Source organism: Phoenix dactylifera, chromosome 16 (genome assembly GCF_009389715.1).
Source record: "Phoenix dactylifera cultivar Barhee BC4 chromosome 16, palm_55x_up_171113_PBpolish2nd_filt_p, whole genome shotgun sequence".
Lineage (NCBI taxonomy): Eukaryota > Viridiplantae > Streptophyta > Magnoliopsida > Arecales > Arecaceae > Phoenix > Phoenix dactylifera.
The window spans coordinates 2916563-2933801 of NC_052407.1; the positions used below are offsets into that span (position 1 = coordinate 2916563).

Below are 17239 nucleotides of genomic sequence, written 5' to 3' on the forward strand. Positions count from 1 at the left end.
TTCCATCTCTATTCCAATTTTAGAGAGGAATGTACATGCAACAATCCTCCAAAATTCAGTCCCTACTTTTTTTTATACCATTTAAATTCCATTTCAACGATGATTTCGATTATGGATGTAATCATTCTGATTTTCAGTCCGATTTCGATTTCAGTCATGAATCAAATGCATATTTAATTCTTACGAAGGAAGAATGCAAGTTAAATCCAGAGGCAAGGTAAAAATTCTCTTAAAAAACATATTATGAGTATCATGGATGCCCTTTTTTTGGAGATACTATCAAGAAAAGCTTAGCGTGTAGAATTCCTCCACAAGCTAATTATCTAAACAAGTTCAATGGATGGTCACCTAGATTGAGGGTTTCAAGAAAGATTATTTGGGGTACAACTTATTGTAAAAGCTTAATTCTGCTGTGAACTTACACGAAGATTTCTTACCAAATATTTATACAAAAATAAAAAATGCAAACATCATTCAATTTAAATTGAGCATAAGAAAACCATTCCATGGAACCCAACAACGTTTGCATGCAAAGGGGCCATGTGTGCAGACTTTTCATATTTCTGATTCAATGATTCAATATGACAAGAAAATAATAATCAATGCATGTTTACATGGTTTTAATCTTCTAAACTGGGTGATCGAGCAACATTCGAGACCATCTTTTTAGCGTTCAAGTAGTGGAAATTTGGTTTACCAATCTCTTTCAGATAGAGACCGGCATGCCCCAAGTCTAGATGCATTTTTTCAACCTATTGCTGGACTGAGTATTTATTTAGAAAAAAGTTCTCCTTACTAGATGACTTGCTAAGATAGAAATTGTCGGAGATATAGGCTTTGTTTGGTAGAACTTTCTGGCTTTCTAAAAGCACTTTTAGATGGAATATGGGTGTTTGATAAAAAAAATCGAAAAAACTATTTTAGTTTTGCTAGAAAACTAAAACATTTTTTTAGGAGAAGCTCTATTTTGAAGTTTTTTCGGAAAAACACTTTTAGGCTCCGTCGGAAAACTGTTTTAAGTTACAAAAACAGTTTGCAATAAAATATTAAAAATTTCTTCACCAAACTAGTTTTTCCTATAAATGTTAAATACTATAGTCGAGCAGCTGATCCTCGCGACACAGCTCTTTTAAGTGCAGTGCAGCTGTAGGTATCACGCATAAATGATTAGTAACAAATAAATTCTATATAGAGGACTTTGTTGTGCTAAAAACCTGAGGAAGACTCTCGTATGCCTCGATGGTTCAAAGACCCCACTTTGGGCTGTGGACAACGATATCGACCAGCACGATGAGAGGTAATAAAAAAGTTGACTCTTGTATTTAGAATCTAAAGAAAGGAGTGCAGGGATGACAAGCTTGTCAAGATTCTAGACTTGTGATGCATAAGGGGAAGATTGAAACCAACTCTAATATTTTCGTTCTTGGTGTGACAGTTTGAAGCTAACTCTAACATGACCGACCAATCGAGGTGTCATACTCGAGTAAAGCATCTTGGTCAAGATAGAACTCCATTTGCCAAAGGCCTGCTAGAATGGACTAATGGTTAAGGTCAACAAAACCAAGCCTCGGATCAATTTGGCAATCTAGCAATGGATCCTAAAATCTGTTGGAACATGAGGATCTTTAATATTTGAAACTGGTCTCGGAGCATGAATTAACACTGTTCTTAAGCGAATTTTGTCCCCACTATGTTGCTGTTGGTGATCCAGCAAATTCGCTCTAGGATACAACAAAACTGAAATAGAATCCTAACTAGCAAAACTAGGATCCCCCAGAACAACGGAATGAAAGATTTTGTAGAATAAGTTATCTTAATCGGTGAAAAACATTGGCAATTTATAACACTGAATTAAACTTTGAAGCAACACAACTTTTGGAATAGTGTCTGTTCAAAACATAACTGCTAGTGCAGTTATTTTGTGCAAAACAGATAAAAACTGTCAAATGCCAATTTTTGTTAATATAATATTGGCTTTTCCTTCACAACTTTCCACCAATAAGTTATTTTAACATGTGTAGGATATGAATGCTTATAAAGTTATCTAAAAAAACTCTACACAAGCAATGTGGGACTAAAACCCCTCTCAACATTACAAACTATTAAAGGAAGGAGACTTCCAACAATCATGCTTTCATGTTATTATATATTCCTAAGAACATCACAACACTCTACTCTCTAGCTATGCCTCCTTATAGCACCTATTTTGCTAAAATATTAGCTGAGTTGTGAGTTCAAAACAAACTAGTTCACAATATGATTTGATTTTAATATGAAAAGATGAGAGAATTGTGGATTTTGTATGGAGGTTTTAAGTAGTACATAAATTAAAGATGGCAATCCGTACAGGCCGGACTAGATATAGGTCGGGTCAGATATAGAATAGATGAAAAATCTATCAATCCAAAACCGACTTATTTATTAAATGGGTCAAAAATTCAAACTAAATATGACCATTTTATTGGATAAGTGATCTATCTCGACCTATAATGAATTGAATTAAGTTAAACAAGTTACGTGGTTAAACATTGTTACCTCTAACATAAATAAGCTAACTTTCTTTTAGAATTTTATGAATTATTTATCTCATATATATTGGCAGATCTAAATCACATCATTGTTGCAAGCCAAAATATATCTTCATATAAAATTATATAAATTTTTTAAAAAATAAAATTTTCATGCCACCATAGCCACACTGAGATTCTTTTGAAAAATAATGATTTTGAATTTTGAAACCAAACTTCAAACAAGCAAATGAAGGGATCAGACAACTATGGATATATTTTAAATCGTATTTTGACACATCGAAATATGTTTTATTTCTCTAATCATCCATGTCGGCCGACATAAGCTGATATACCGGTTTCTTTCGGTATCGGTAGCCCACCGAGATGGCAGAAATATATCGGCCTCGAAACCCTTGCTTTACTCGGCCGCGCCCCCGAAAACCCCAGCCCTCCGCTAAACCCCCTGCCCGATGCTGCTGCAGTCCCTCCTCCGGTCCACCGCCGCCGCCTCCACCGCGGCTCGGACCCGAAACCTCTCCTCCCTCCGCTCCAATCTCCTCGCCCCCACCGCCGTGGCGGCGGGGCGGCGGTCCTATCCCGCCCCTACTCCAAAGCCAAGACCAAGACCACCACCAAGGGCAAGGTCCGGGGCAAGGACCCTCGGGGCGTCTCCGCGGACGATGCCACCCGGCCCGAAGATGCCTCCTCCGCCGCCGATGACGACCTCAATGTCGAGTTCGAGCTCCCGACCGATCCCCTACCCGTCACCTACGACCCCGCCCTCGATGTCGGCCCCGGCGGCCGCCCCCTCTTCTCCTTCACCAAATCCTTCTCCTCCCTCGGTCGCAAGGACGCATGCACCTACGTAGACCTCAGGTATCTCCTTTCTCTCTTCTCCCATTGAGTCTGAGGCCAAAAAGGTTCCCATTTTTCACTATGCTTCTTTCATAAAGTTAAGATTTTTTTTTTCTCTTAATCGGCATCTAATCGGTTCCCACTTTCTTAGCTTGGACGAGTGGAAAGCGATGTTACCCGAGGGATTGCCTCCGGGGATGGTGAAGGAGTTTGAGGAGACGAGGCGGTGTGCTGTGATGGTGAGGCAGAGCTTTCTGGACTTGCGCGATAATTTCCGCTACATTGTCGACCCGCCCATCCGTACAGGCGCTAAAAGTGAGCTCATTTTAGTTACTCCACTCTCTTTATGCTTCTTTTCAGTTTTTTTTTTTTTTAATTTCTATTTGTTAATCACTTAGGTCTGGTGTATTGAGTGCATGTTCATAACTGGCATTTCTTAATTTGCATAGTTTGTCTCCTTGTGGACATGTGAATGGAGGTTTAGATTGCATGGGAACTCTTTCTGATATCCATTGGGGTTAACTAATCCATTTGCCTCACTTCATTCATTAAACAATTTGGTTAAGATAGTAATGAGGCATGTTTAAGGATTGCTGATGTGACCCGTCCAGTGATCACCAAAAAGTTTGAAGGATGAGTTCTTAGGCATGTCCGCAACAAATAAAGTTTTCTTCTCTCCTTCTTCCAGCCATCACTATTTGATGACTGATGCTCATGGGTTATCTTTTCTTTGTTGTAGGCATGTCTTTAATAGGTCTACAAGCCAAAACAACCCATACAAGTCTATGGGATGAACTTAGAATAACAGTGTTCGCACCCTTATCTCTTTATCCACATTTGCCAACATGGAATTCATGGTACAATGAAATCCACAAAGTGTGTTTTTCTTTAAAAAGATATTTTGTGCTCCTAGAAACCTGTAACACGTGGAATGCAGAATGGTAATATGAATTCTTACCAAGTGTTTGTTTCCTTTAAATACAAGTGATGCTTGGAAATGAACTTACTTCCGTTTTTCCTTTCATCATTACATATGCACATGAAAATTAAATCTACACATTGGATGGGACAACTGCTAATCTGTGTCACTTTTGTGCCATCCTTGTTTTCCCTGCTGCCAAATTGTTTATTGCAACCTACAATTCAATTCTTTTGACTGTCATTAGTTCTATAAAGCCAATGCCACATAAGAAAAGAAAATTAAGTACAAGCAGCTTCTAAGCATCAAGATTTCTACAAGACCAGTATGGCAGAAGAAAGAAAACACAAAAGAGAAAACACTAACAACTTGTATAATATTGTTTACACCAACCTCCTGAATTAATAATTGATTCAAGTGACCTGTTTGTGATTTTGACATAGAGGGTTCTAGCAACTTCATCTGATTTGGCATATACCTCGAACTGTCACAATCATGTGCTATATCACTTCCTAACCTTTTCATGTCCATTTGTCTTCTCATGCAAGTGGAGTTGCATGATGATAATGATGTGCATGCAAAAATGTAAGTTGAAAGAGAAAAAACTAGAATGATAATTGTATCTAAAGTAACCATAGCGCTCAGCCTGTTCTTATGATACGTGCTTTTAATTCATGGTGCAATTGGATGTGGTTTTGATCCAATTGGTAATTTATCAAACATTTTAATTATGTACCTTATATGGTGTTCAAGCTACATAGGAATTAAATAACCAATATGGAACCAATGTCTAATGGAATATACGATTTGCTTCCTTTGTCTCTCTCTAGGTATTCTTGATTTTTATTTTCTGAAGAGTTGTTTCGTTAGCATCTCTTTCATAGCAAATTCATAGGTCTAGGTGCTTGAGTTGTTCAACAGATTTCACATTGTGATTCAGCATTGTTGTGTGTATTTTGTACTTTAGTGAATGCCTTGTGCATTTAACTTGAAAACCACCTCAACTTAATTAAATGTTGATCCTTTCAGTCTCCTTGTCACCTAGTACCTTGAGCTTTCTTACGATTAAATTACAAAACTGTCATCCATGAACCATAAGGTCTTTTGTTGAATTCCATGACCCATTGTGTGTATTTTGCTGGATGCTGCTTGTTTTTTAGTGCACAATCTATGACCTCATTGTAATCGTCATACATGAAATTTCTGTTAAAATGGTAGGTATACTCACAGTATTTCCTCCAGGAGTCATTTATAATCAGCATAACCCATTGTCAGAATACATGATGATCTAACTGTTTTTTGTACATATTAATGTATCTCTGATTGCATAGGATGAATGACTTAACATACTATCGATGAATTGTATTCTGGAGAGGCATAAATTATTACAAATAGTCTTCTTGAAGGAGTGGTGTTAAATCTGCTCATGCATATAGGCAGGCTTACAAGCCACATGACCAGAGATTCCTCTTGATATGCTATCCTTGCTTGCATTGATGTAGTGTAGTTATTTTTATAGTTCAAGTAGCTTGATAGGTGACTTTCACCTACATGCATGTTCACAGGCACGTCACTTGAACAAAATACTTGTTCTAGAATTATTAACAACAGAATAAAAAATAATTTCTTTATAATAACGTAACAAGTCTCGATGCAACTTAAACTGTTGCTTAGGTGGTGGAGCTTTTACCTGCTTGGACATATAAATTTGGACTTACTTGTTATTAAATATAATTTTTTTGAGAAAAGTGTCATGTGGACACCATTTACGATTTGCTTGGACTCTTGTTCCTTTTAATTAAGTATGCCATTTTATGAGTTGTGGAACATCCTCTTTGTTAGAGTGTAAATAGGTCCAATGCTGTTTTCCCCCACGCTCTTTGGCCAGGGATAAAGAAAGAAACCAACAAAGATATTAAAGAATCCATACTTTTGAGGATAAAGCTTGAGTTTTATTATGGCTTACTTCCTTAGACCTACGGGGAAGGTGCCTTCTGAACCTTATTCTTTTATTTATTTTTTTTTTCATTTTTTTCGGTGTTATATCATGTTTTCGATCCATGTTGCAGGCCATTTAATTAACTTGATTATTGGCACTGTTTGCTTCATCACTATTTCAACCTATTCTTGAACTTAGACTTCCGTGTTATCTTTGCAATATAGTTCTTTGGAAGAAAAGGTTGATGGAGGGTCCTTTCTATTGAAATTTGATTTTGCTTAGTGACATGGTTCATGCTCTTGTATCCTTGAGTGGTGAATTTTCTTGGTACCTTTTTTTCAACAATATATTCTTTTTTGTTCATTACTCTTTTGTGGCAAGTAAATCCACCATGTCCAATCAGTATCATGGGGTGGTCAGCTTCTACCAGGACCACCCATTCGATGCTAAATTTACTGGTACAATTCAACCAGAACCAGTAACTGTTGGATGAGTTATTATCATAGGGAACTGTGCATCAATTTACATATTTGTTACTTAAGGTATGTGTTAGTGCTAGTGTCCTGTGGCAAGCTGTGTGAGACCCAAGGGGCAATATTTTTGTTATCCTGCACACATGCTAGGTTGTTAATAACTATGTTTTTTTGGTTCTGCAGATTCAAAAAGACAAATTGTCTTAGATGGGCCGGTTAGCTGTGGAAAAAGCATCACACTTGCTATGCTTGTTCATTGGGCTCGTTGTGAAGGGTGGCTAGTCTTTTATGTTCCCAAGGGTAGGGAGTGGACCCATGGAGGATTCTTTTATCGAGCCCCATATTCTGATCTTTGGGATACTCCTGTCGGGGCTGCTGAAATCCTTCAGGTACATAGCCTCTGTTTGAAAATAATAGGAAGTAACAAGTTCTGAATCAGCTTGAGAATACTAATTATACAAATACAGAAATTCTCAAAATTTATCACATTGCTTAATACTTAAACATAAATTAAGTGGTGTTGTAATGGAATTTATATTAGTCAATCTGTGGAGGAAATCTATATTATGCTTAAAATTGTTAAATATATGTATGTTTCTTGTTTGGCATAGGTATTTGCTACAGATAATCTTTTCATTGGAAAGGATGCTGCAACCTGTCCCTTCTGGCCATTTGTCGAGAAGTGATTGACCCTAACTTTGTGCTTTCTAGAATAAGAAATTAGAATAAGGGAATTAGTATGCATATTTTGGTTCTCTTGACTTTAGTTATCATTATGCAAGCTTTTTCCCATTAAAATGAAGTGGGATATGGAACATTACACAACTTTAATTAGGAAAGGCTCCATGAAAAATTCAAACAGATCTCTCAGCTTTTGATTTAGAAACTCATTCCTCCACGCGTTGGTGCTAAGCTAAAATCTAAGCAAGTGAGAATCTTGCCATTAAACCTGGAAAGCCACTTGGTTATTAAAGAGACTTGCCTAGTTGCAGAAGTACCATAAATTTTGATACTATGTAAATTAAAGTCATGGAGAAACTTGGCTTAGGCCTCATTGTTCTGTATTTCTTTTTCTTTTCTTTTCTTTATTTGCAAGTGTCAGGCAATGCAAACTCTCAAGTAACACAAATAAGTGACCTATCTATGGAACATACCAATGTCATTGCATAAACTGAAATGTACTACATACTCAATCAATTACTTTCTAAAAACATTTGTTAAAAAAGTTGGTGTCATCTCCATTTGCATTTCTCTGACATTCCTTTTCTTTCTGGCTTAATTTCTCAAACTTTTTAGGGATTTTTTCAAAATAAATATTCCAACCATGTGTGCTGAAAGCAAATGTGAGCAAATCATACAGGACTGTTTTGGGGTTTAAGAGATGAGTGATATTCTTGTAAGAGATAACATTGAGATGGCAACTGTTCTTACAAACAGAGATGTACGAAGACAAGTTTTATATTTATGCATTATACAACTCTAGAATTATATCCTGCTTCAAATAACAATATATGCTTCTACCATAAATGCAACTATGCAAGAAAGGGCTTAAGATACAGTTAAGTATGTTAGGAAGGTTGATAGGAACCATTATTTGATCGATGCTATTGTTATATTTGAATTTCTGAGAATTTGTAAATTTCAATCTGTGTTAGATCCCTCAACTTCATTTTGTTCCAAAGAATAGGGCTCTCCTGATGAAAAGAAATGGACAGTGAAACATCTTTGTTTTTTCATCTGACCTTTTTTAGTGATCACCATGGATAGAAATTGTATATAATAAAATTACATTTTCAATTTGCATGGTTGTTTCCCTTTTTCTTTTGAGTCTTTAATTTCATTCAATTCTGTGGCCATTCCAGGATTTTCTGAAATTCAATGAATCTCGCTTGCAACAATTACCGTGTCAAATTTTTGATCCCATTCCCTTGGGAGAAGGTGCTGGTGTTGGGATAATGAAAGGGGTTGATTCCATGGCAATGCCTGAAGGTTCTACATTATATGATCTAATCCAAACAGGAATTGCTTACACGCATGCTGCAGTCGGGGTTGTAGTTCGTTTGAGGAAAGAGTTATCACTGGTGAAAGATATACCCGTTCTGTTTGCAATTGATCAAGTACGATCATAGTTGTCACCAATCAAATCTGTTTTGACATTTATGATTCCATTCTGGTTGCAAAAATAGCTATATGATTTAATACTAACATAGTACACATTTTTTTCCCTTTTTGTTTTGCAGTATAACAACTGGTTTACATTCAGTGAATATCAAGAACCTGTAACTGTACGTTCTTGTCGGCCAATTCATGCAAGGGAACTTTCAACGGTTAGTGTCATTCATTCATTTCTATAAGTTTTGCACATGGATTGTTTTAGCATCATCATTTAGTATTCTTTAGTGCTTCGGAGTGTGGACTATCTGTTCATGTGGTTTCTGAAAGCTTTAGACAGTGCTCTGCAGAAGTGATTAAGAATCATGATTTCCTTGTGTCTCCCGAATCCTAAGTGATCTCTAGCTGACACTCACTGGAAGAGTTTTTAAGAAAAATTATGTTTCTTATAATGATTGTTTTCTCTACTATCTAATTTGAGTTGGTCTAGAATGCCATACTAGATTCTTCTTGTAATCTTTGTTTCAGTATGCTACTTCCTTTGTATATGTTTTCTTTCGAGCAAATATAATTAATATATTACTCTTTTTGGTGAAACTCATGCTTATAAACCATGAGCAATAAACATCTATACCATATAGCTGGGAATGGTTTTATGAGTTGATACATTTCCATGTTTCCTAGAATACTTATTAATAGAAGTAGAAAATCGAAGAAAGTTGCCATTATAGCACTCCACTTGAGAGTTTTCAACTTATAACCGTCATCTTTTTGTTCCCATTATTCGTACAATTCATCATTTGACAGTGAAACTTGAGGAGGAAAATGTAGAATGTAATGAAAGCAATAATTATTCATTAATTTTCATAGGAGAGTCAAAAGAGCAATTTGTCATGACAAACCATAATTCTTGCTTATGAACATTTATTCATTAACATGTACAAGTGCAAGATATACAATCTATTTATGTTTTCTATGTACTCTGTAAAACTAATGTCTGCAGATGCCCTTCCCAAACTCAAAGCAGATGGTGGGACTACAGTTGTCAGTAGATCTTGTAGTCTGAAAAAATTGAGGTGAATGAAGGATTTCCCAAGTTACTTTGAGAATTTCTCTAATTTGATTGAAAGCGGCTACAGGAGTAGAGAGGTGGGCCTCTGAAATGGTTTAGGAAGCTGGATTTCCTAGGAAGCATTATGGAAGTACATCTGATTACTGAAAGTATTTGCTATATATTAATTAAATGAGAATTACTCTAATTTGATTGAAAGCAGTTACAGGAGTAGATAGGTGGGCCTCTGAAATGGTGTAGGAAGCTGGATTTCCTAGGAAGCATTATGGAAGTACATCTGAATACTGAAAGTATTTGCTATATATTAATAAAACATTGATGGTAGAATATGAGTAAACACATTATAAAAGGATTTAGAAACTCAAACATTTACCTGTGCTAAATTTGATTCTCCGATCGGTGTTGACAATATTTAGAGGCTTATTAGATGCTTCATTCTAAAGGAGGTCAAAAGGGTAAAATAGAATGTATATCTGTATATATTACACCCATGCACACACACACACACATCTACATATGTGCGTATTTTAGTGTGTTTAAGTACATATAAGCACATGGATGAATTTATAAATATCTTTGCATTCCTGCACCATCCATCATTATTATGAGATTGTTAATCCCTCCCTTGGTAGCTGAAAACTTCTACTCATGGTGGCACACCTACTTACGATTAAATTACATGTGCAATGCCTGCCTATAACTACAAGCAAAATATATGATATAATAGTCCATTTGCATGCAACACAAGATAATAGTTTAAGATTATACATTTATTTGATTAATTGATTTAGTAGGATAAAATTTACATTAAGTTTAATAAGTTAGTACCTTAATGACATTGTATGCAACAATTGTGCTTCGGAGGCCATTGACTTACCTTCTGCTTATAATGGTCAAGCAGTGGATGATGTTCAACCCTTGATTCTTCATTCTCCTAATGGTTTATTTTTCGTAAATTTGCTTACCCAATAAATAAGTAAACCTTTTCTTCCTTTTTCAGGTGAACGCTTATAGATCTATGATGCATGGTGACATGATGGTTGGAGCATTCTCTCATTCAACAGCTGTGGGCAAACTCCGTCAAGAACTTCCAGATGTTCCATTAGATGCCCGTGTCATGCTCCCTCGTTATAATTTGGATGAGGCTGCCACTGTTTGTCATTACTATCTTAGGTATGCTGATAAATGGAGAAAGGTGCCAACACCTTCAACTCTTGAAGTAATGTGTTTTCTTTATTTTTTTATTTTAGTCACAGACCATTCAAAAGTCATACAAGGATAGTTGGTTGACTGGTCTAATTCAATAAGCTTCTTGAATCTGTGCAGTTAAAAGTATTTAAGTGTGAAAGATTTTTGGTTGATGGCTAAAAAAACTTGGCTTTAAATTTGTTCTATAATTTAATTTTCTGCAATTTCATGGTAACTGAACTTGGGGGAAAAAGCGGAACTCAGAATATGCTAAATAGAAACACATAAGTAAGGTCTTAGAAGCTCAAGAAGTAATTTATCATCTATACCTTATTATCATAATTTTTTACCAGCCATAACCAACAAACCTGATCTGGTATATCTGGGGATTGTCTCTGTTGATTCCTCTTGGCTATTCATTGTAATTATAGGTTGTTTCCACAGTCACTGCTGGCTTTTTTGGTTGTTTCAAATCCTTTCTCATAACTTCCTGTTACCTTAGATTGTCAAATTTCATTTCTAGCCCTTTGACATAAGGCTAAGGTTCACTCATATATAATGGTCGCCATATTTTTCCTGCATGTGTTTACCATCTCAGTAATGTGTTCTCTATTTGTCCTCAACTATTGCAATCATACACCAACTATCATTGTAACCTTTTCTTCTCACCATGCATTACCTTGAGCATTAATATCCTCACCACACTCATTTTATTGGATTGTCCTTAGTACCCAGCATTTTGTACTAAACTTTCTGAATGTTATACTGCCTTAACTATGACTCTCTAATGCATGTGGTGGTTACGTAATTTCCAAAATGCATATCATCACATCTATAGTACAACTTATCATTGCGTATTTCTCTGTTCTTTTGTTTGAATGGTCCAATAAAATTAAAATGAGTTGTGTGGGAGAATTTTTAGCCATCAATTTGAAATATGACCTCGTTTTTTTATCTGCTTTTCCTGAAGTTGCATTCCATGCACTTTCTTTCAGTTATATTGATCTTTAGAGCCTTATTGTACTAGATTTCATTGCATTCCTTTAAAATCATTAGAAAGCAAATGACTAGGAGTGCTTGTACCAAAAAAAATGACAAGGAGTACTTTCTAAAACAAATTTAAAACATAAAATTGACCAAGCATCCTCTGTGACATTATGCTTTGGTGATGGCACACTCTGTAACCTTCAAGTTTTGCTGAAATTCAAAAAAATTCAATTTAAAGTAATGATGTTGGTTAATTAGAAAGATAAGATTGCTATGGCACAGCAATGTTAAATAGCATTGCCCAATGATGCTCCTTTTTAATCTTCCACAAAGTCTGGTCATTAATAGTGCTTAGTTTCATGATATTGCAAATCCTTTGTGGATACAGTGCTTATCCTATATGTGATTTCTAGTCAACCAAATGTTAATAAAAAATGCCAGTTCTTGACTAAGAAATTTTTTTGCAGCATCTTTCCTTCCATGAAAATCTCTCTTTGACACAACACATTCTTTTCAGGCAAAGGCTTATACGACATGAAACATTTTCGGAAGAAAAGTGGAAAAAGATTTACTACTTGTCCAATGGAAACGGCTCAGAGATGAGGTGGTTGGCTCCTTTTATATAATGGAGGCGTAGGAACCCTAAAATGGTGAGAAGCAATTTTACATCTCCTGTTGAATATGTGCATGCATACATATGTGCACGTGTGTGCATGTGCACGTGTATAGTGGCCTATGCATGTATAATACTTTTTGAATGTGTTTCCAATAAACTTAGTCTTGACAGAACTTTACTCATCATCTATGAGTTCTTTCAGATGTTGAATGTTGTTCCTTCCACGAGCTTCACCACTAATGTATTTTTACTTTCTTTGATTTCATTTTGAAATCTACATTTACAGCCCAATCAAGAAGTTATATTCCTGATAACCTTGGGATGTGGGCAGCCAGCTGGTGTACTTCATGTCATCTTGTGCTCATTCCACATTTGGCTAGTCTTGTTCTGTAGCCTGTTATTGTTTACTTGAATGGGCTAAGCTTAAGTTTTTCTCTTTTGGAATAATGAAATTTCATATACCTACACCAAGTCTTACAGCTTTTTCTTTTTTTTCCTCTTTCCAAAGATTGCTTCGAGTACATGTAAGACTATTAACATAGTGACTTGTGATTGTCAAGTCCAATTAGATGGTTATAATCCAGAGATGTAGAGAAGTTTGAGTGTGCAAGTTTGGATTTGGGGCTTATGGGCAAGAATGATGTATACTTCCTGTCAAGTTTTTTTTTTGTCCTCTTTTATGAATTTGTCTTTTACGATCTCAAGAGCAATGATATTTCTGCTGGTTACGAAGAACATCGGTGATGGGTTTGAGTTTTGTGGGAGTTTAAAAGTGTCTTAGGGGGTCGAGGAGTTCATAACAATGACTTTATGAATTATTTTATCCAATTTTGTTAGAAGTTATTAGGTTTCTATGAATTATTTTACCCCTCCACCCTAACCTAGTATCGGCCCGTGTTCTTTCTTTGCAAAATTTTTACAAGATAGAGAACCAAAAATCTAGTGTTTCTAGTGTGAATTTTTAAGTTTTTCGTTTATATTTAATTTTCGGGCGAGGCATAGGTCGTAAGGTTGATCAAAATATTATATTCCTGTTCATCAGCGTCAACATCTCTTGGGAGAAAATTGGAAACCTCTTGGCATTACATGCATCGGTCCAATATGACATGGGCGCAACGACATGAAGTTTTATGACAAAGCCAGTGAACATGTTACAGATCACAAACATTGGTGTGGCCGGTGGAGATCCTAAGAATCTTGTTGTGGCCATCCGATCTATGGCGAATGATCCAAGCCCGAGCCCTTTTTGTCCAGAACCAATTTGCCGTGCGCTTGCCGAGTCCTTCCACATCCAGCAAATGAATGATAAAGCAGTGATAGAAGGGAAGCAGTAAACTGGGACTTCATGGTACGCAAAACTTGAAACTGCAACCATGAGGAAGAACTGGAGTCTTGTTAGCTGATCCTTCGGGCTTTTCTCTGTCACATGAATTGCTCTGGATATATCAAAAGAAAGATGTCGCTTTTCATTTGCATAATATGAGAGAGAGAGAGAGAGAGAGAGAGAGAGAGAGAGAGAGAGCAACCCTTTCCTGTCAATGGGCACAAGTGAAAGACAAGGTGGACATGGATCTGAGAATGCCTATAGAAAGATACGTCCACAAGAGTCGCAGGCCACCGCATGTAGGGATTATGGATCTGAGAGGAAAAGAAAACTGTGAGTAACATATTTCATTCATCATCAAATATTCCTAACAAAATTAAGTTATGAAAAGACACCAAAACAATCCTGCAGATGTCCAAGAAAAGGACTTCCCAACAACTAAAAATAGCACATTAATGCGGAATCAGTAAGTTTCCCTGGTAGCATAGATAAGAACAATGAAATCTTAGTTGTAACAAAAGCTTTGCATAATTTTTTTCTTATTCACTAAGTTAAATTGAATTGGTTGTTATACAAAGTTCTTATTTCTTCAAAAGATTAGATGACGTTCGATGATTTTTTTTTTTTTTGGTAGAAAATATTTAGTCAATTACATTCCAAGACAACTGAACAAATGGATGCACATGAGTTGATGAATCTGCTTGTTCTTGTGCATGCGTATGAATAGACACTTTTAAGTACACAAAGTAGGCTATGTTACCAGATGTCTTCTTATTTCTTTGTGCCTGCATTCTTTTTTTGAGCAAATTAGCAGCAGTTCCGCCAGGTTTCATGATGTGACTTTGTATTCTTTTTTGAGAATAAAAGGATTATCCACTCCCACTCAGATTTGAACCTAAGATCTCTCACTTGAGGAGATGGGTACCAACAGAACTACTAAATGCTGGCGACTTGTGCTTGTATTCTCAAATCGCTATTTCTGACCTTTCAAAGGTCACCTTGAATGAAAACTGTCTTAGCATGATTTGCCATCTAAGAACCATTTGAGAACAAGATGTGCAATTTCCAAATCATGCACAATGTTGACCCTGGGGAAAACACATTGTTGCCAATTTTTCAAGCAAATCATGTCAAGGATTAACAGAATTACTTTTTTCTTTGGCGACTTGGTTTTGTTTCTAGTAACTGTAGACTGATTTTAAGTAGTCTGAGTGGCAGGAGTTTGATATATCACAGAGTAAAAGGAACTCGAAAGCCGGCAGAACAAACCACCAGAAAGACACTTCCTACTTCCATTGAGCTAGCATCGATTCCTGTAACAGGGATGACATACATAAAATTTGTTTCACAACAGACTGAAATTTATGAGGCAATAATCAATTATAAGCATGCTATAGTCGTTCTCATTCTCTAGATTGCATGGTATTTTTGGAGGAAAAGGATAATAAAGTTTTAAACCTCAGGATTTAGAGAAACATGATTTGTTTATTTCTTCTTCTTCCTGGTTGGGAGTAGGGTGTTGGGGGGAGTAACGTAGTAGTTTGGAATCTCCGAATGACTTGTCTTATTATTTAGGGCTAATTTGGTTCATAGGAAGAATTTTTCTTCACCGGCATATTTTTCTTAGAAAGTTGATTCTTGGAAATATGGTGCCGGAGAAAATAATTTTGGCGTATTTTGTTGACCATGGAAAAGTGGTACATTTCAAAGTGGCTTATATTTGATCGAGTATCTACTTTCTAAAAAAATTATGTGAAATATTTATTATACCCTTAATAAAGAAAAAGACCTTATCCATGGGTTGTGATGGATTAAGGATAGTTTTAGAAGAAAAAACAAAAATCCAATTTCTAACCAGTGGAAAAGTTGCTTCCCTATGTCCCTCGTAAATTTTTCTTTTCCATGAAACATGGAATTCTTATTTCCATGGAAATGTTATTTCCCCCTTCCTTTCTCGCAAATCAAACGAATCCTTAATATAAAACATTTAGGACGAAATTATGTCACTTTGCTAATAAGCATATCTGAAACATTGAAACTATTAGAAAATATTCAAGGAACTTTGCAAGCACTAGTTTGATATTATTTTGCACCTCGTTTTGGAACTCAGTTCAAGTATTCTAGTGCTGCTCTATACGAGCAAGGAAAGATACAAGAACTCTGCGTTAGATTAATTGTTTCTAATCATAATCATTCACTTTCCTAAGGAAAAGCATTATAATATAAGGAGCAAGGTCATCTAAATAGAAGTGCTATAAGCTAGAAACAAAAAAATTAAATGGTGCAGAAACATATATTATCATCATAGTCCAATCTTTTCCCACCAAAAATAGGGACAGCTGTGGAGGGCAACCATAATTCACGAAGGCTCTATTGATGCGTCGAGCATGGTTTCAATAAACCAACTCCAGTTCTCTCAGAATTAATGCCAAATTTCTTGTCATGAAACTTTAAGCACCACTGGCTCTCCACAAAACGCACGAGGTTGGCTGATGAGTTCGGAAACCAACTTAATTTGGCGGTAGTTTTGGCTCATAAACCAAGGAACAACCATGTGGAAGTCCCTGGATTTCATAAAAGGATCTAGTGGATAGAGAATGTGGATGATAAGGACCACAAGATTTGATACAAAAAACTGCATTCACCTTTTTCGGCAGAAACTATAGATCAAGTAATCAAATTGAGGATACAATTTAACATGATAAAATTAGCAATGTATTTTGGTTCGGGCCAGATGCGCATGAGTACACCCAGAAAGATTGGAAAGAAAAAGTTTACAGAGAGAAAAAGGAACAGACTCGAGACTCTTATAGAGAAACTCTTCTAAATGGCGCACAGCATGCGAGACAACCCAATCAGTAGCACTAGGGGTGGCAATCGGGTCGGATCAGATATAAATAGGTCGGGTTACATATAGATCGTATCAGAAAATCATAAATCTGAACCTGACATATTTATTAAACAGGTCAGAAATTACAATCCGAACCTGTCGTGTTTAATAAATAAGTAACTCGACCCGACTTGTTTAACCTGTTTAATCAACAGGTAAACTGTTTGCCCAACCCAATCTAACATGTTTAACCTGTTTAGCCCTACCTATCCTGACCCGACCGGTTTAACCTGTTTGCCCAACTCAACCCGACCTATTGAACTTATTTAACCTGTTTAAGCTGTTTGCCTAAAGCTATCAGTAATTAAGGAAATCAATTGAAAAAAGGGTTGCTTGGATATAAACACAGAAAAT

At 36.2% G+C, this 17239-nt stretch overlaps 1 protein-coding gene across 1 annotated transcript; it reads left to right on the plus strand.

Annotated features, from left to right (window-relative positions):
* The first annotated feature begins 2926 nt into the window (after positions 1–2926).
* Positions 2927–13375, plus strand: LOC103711426 (28S ribosomal protein S29, mitochondrial). Its single transcript, XM_008797561.3, is given in 9 exon segments — positions 2927–3091; positions 3094–3386; positions 3517–3680; positions 6880–7085; positions 8559–8813; positions 8937–9023; positions 10881–11053; positions 12573–12705; positions 12958–13375. Coding segments are annotated over 8 exon segments (1398 nt in total). The 5' UTR covers positions 2927–2980; the 3' UTR covers positions 12682–12705; positions 12958–13375.
* The last annotated feature ends 3864 nt before the right edge of the window (positions 13376–17239 follow it).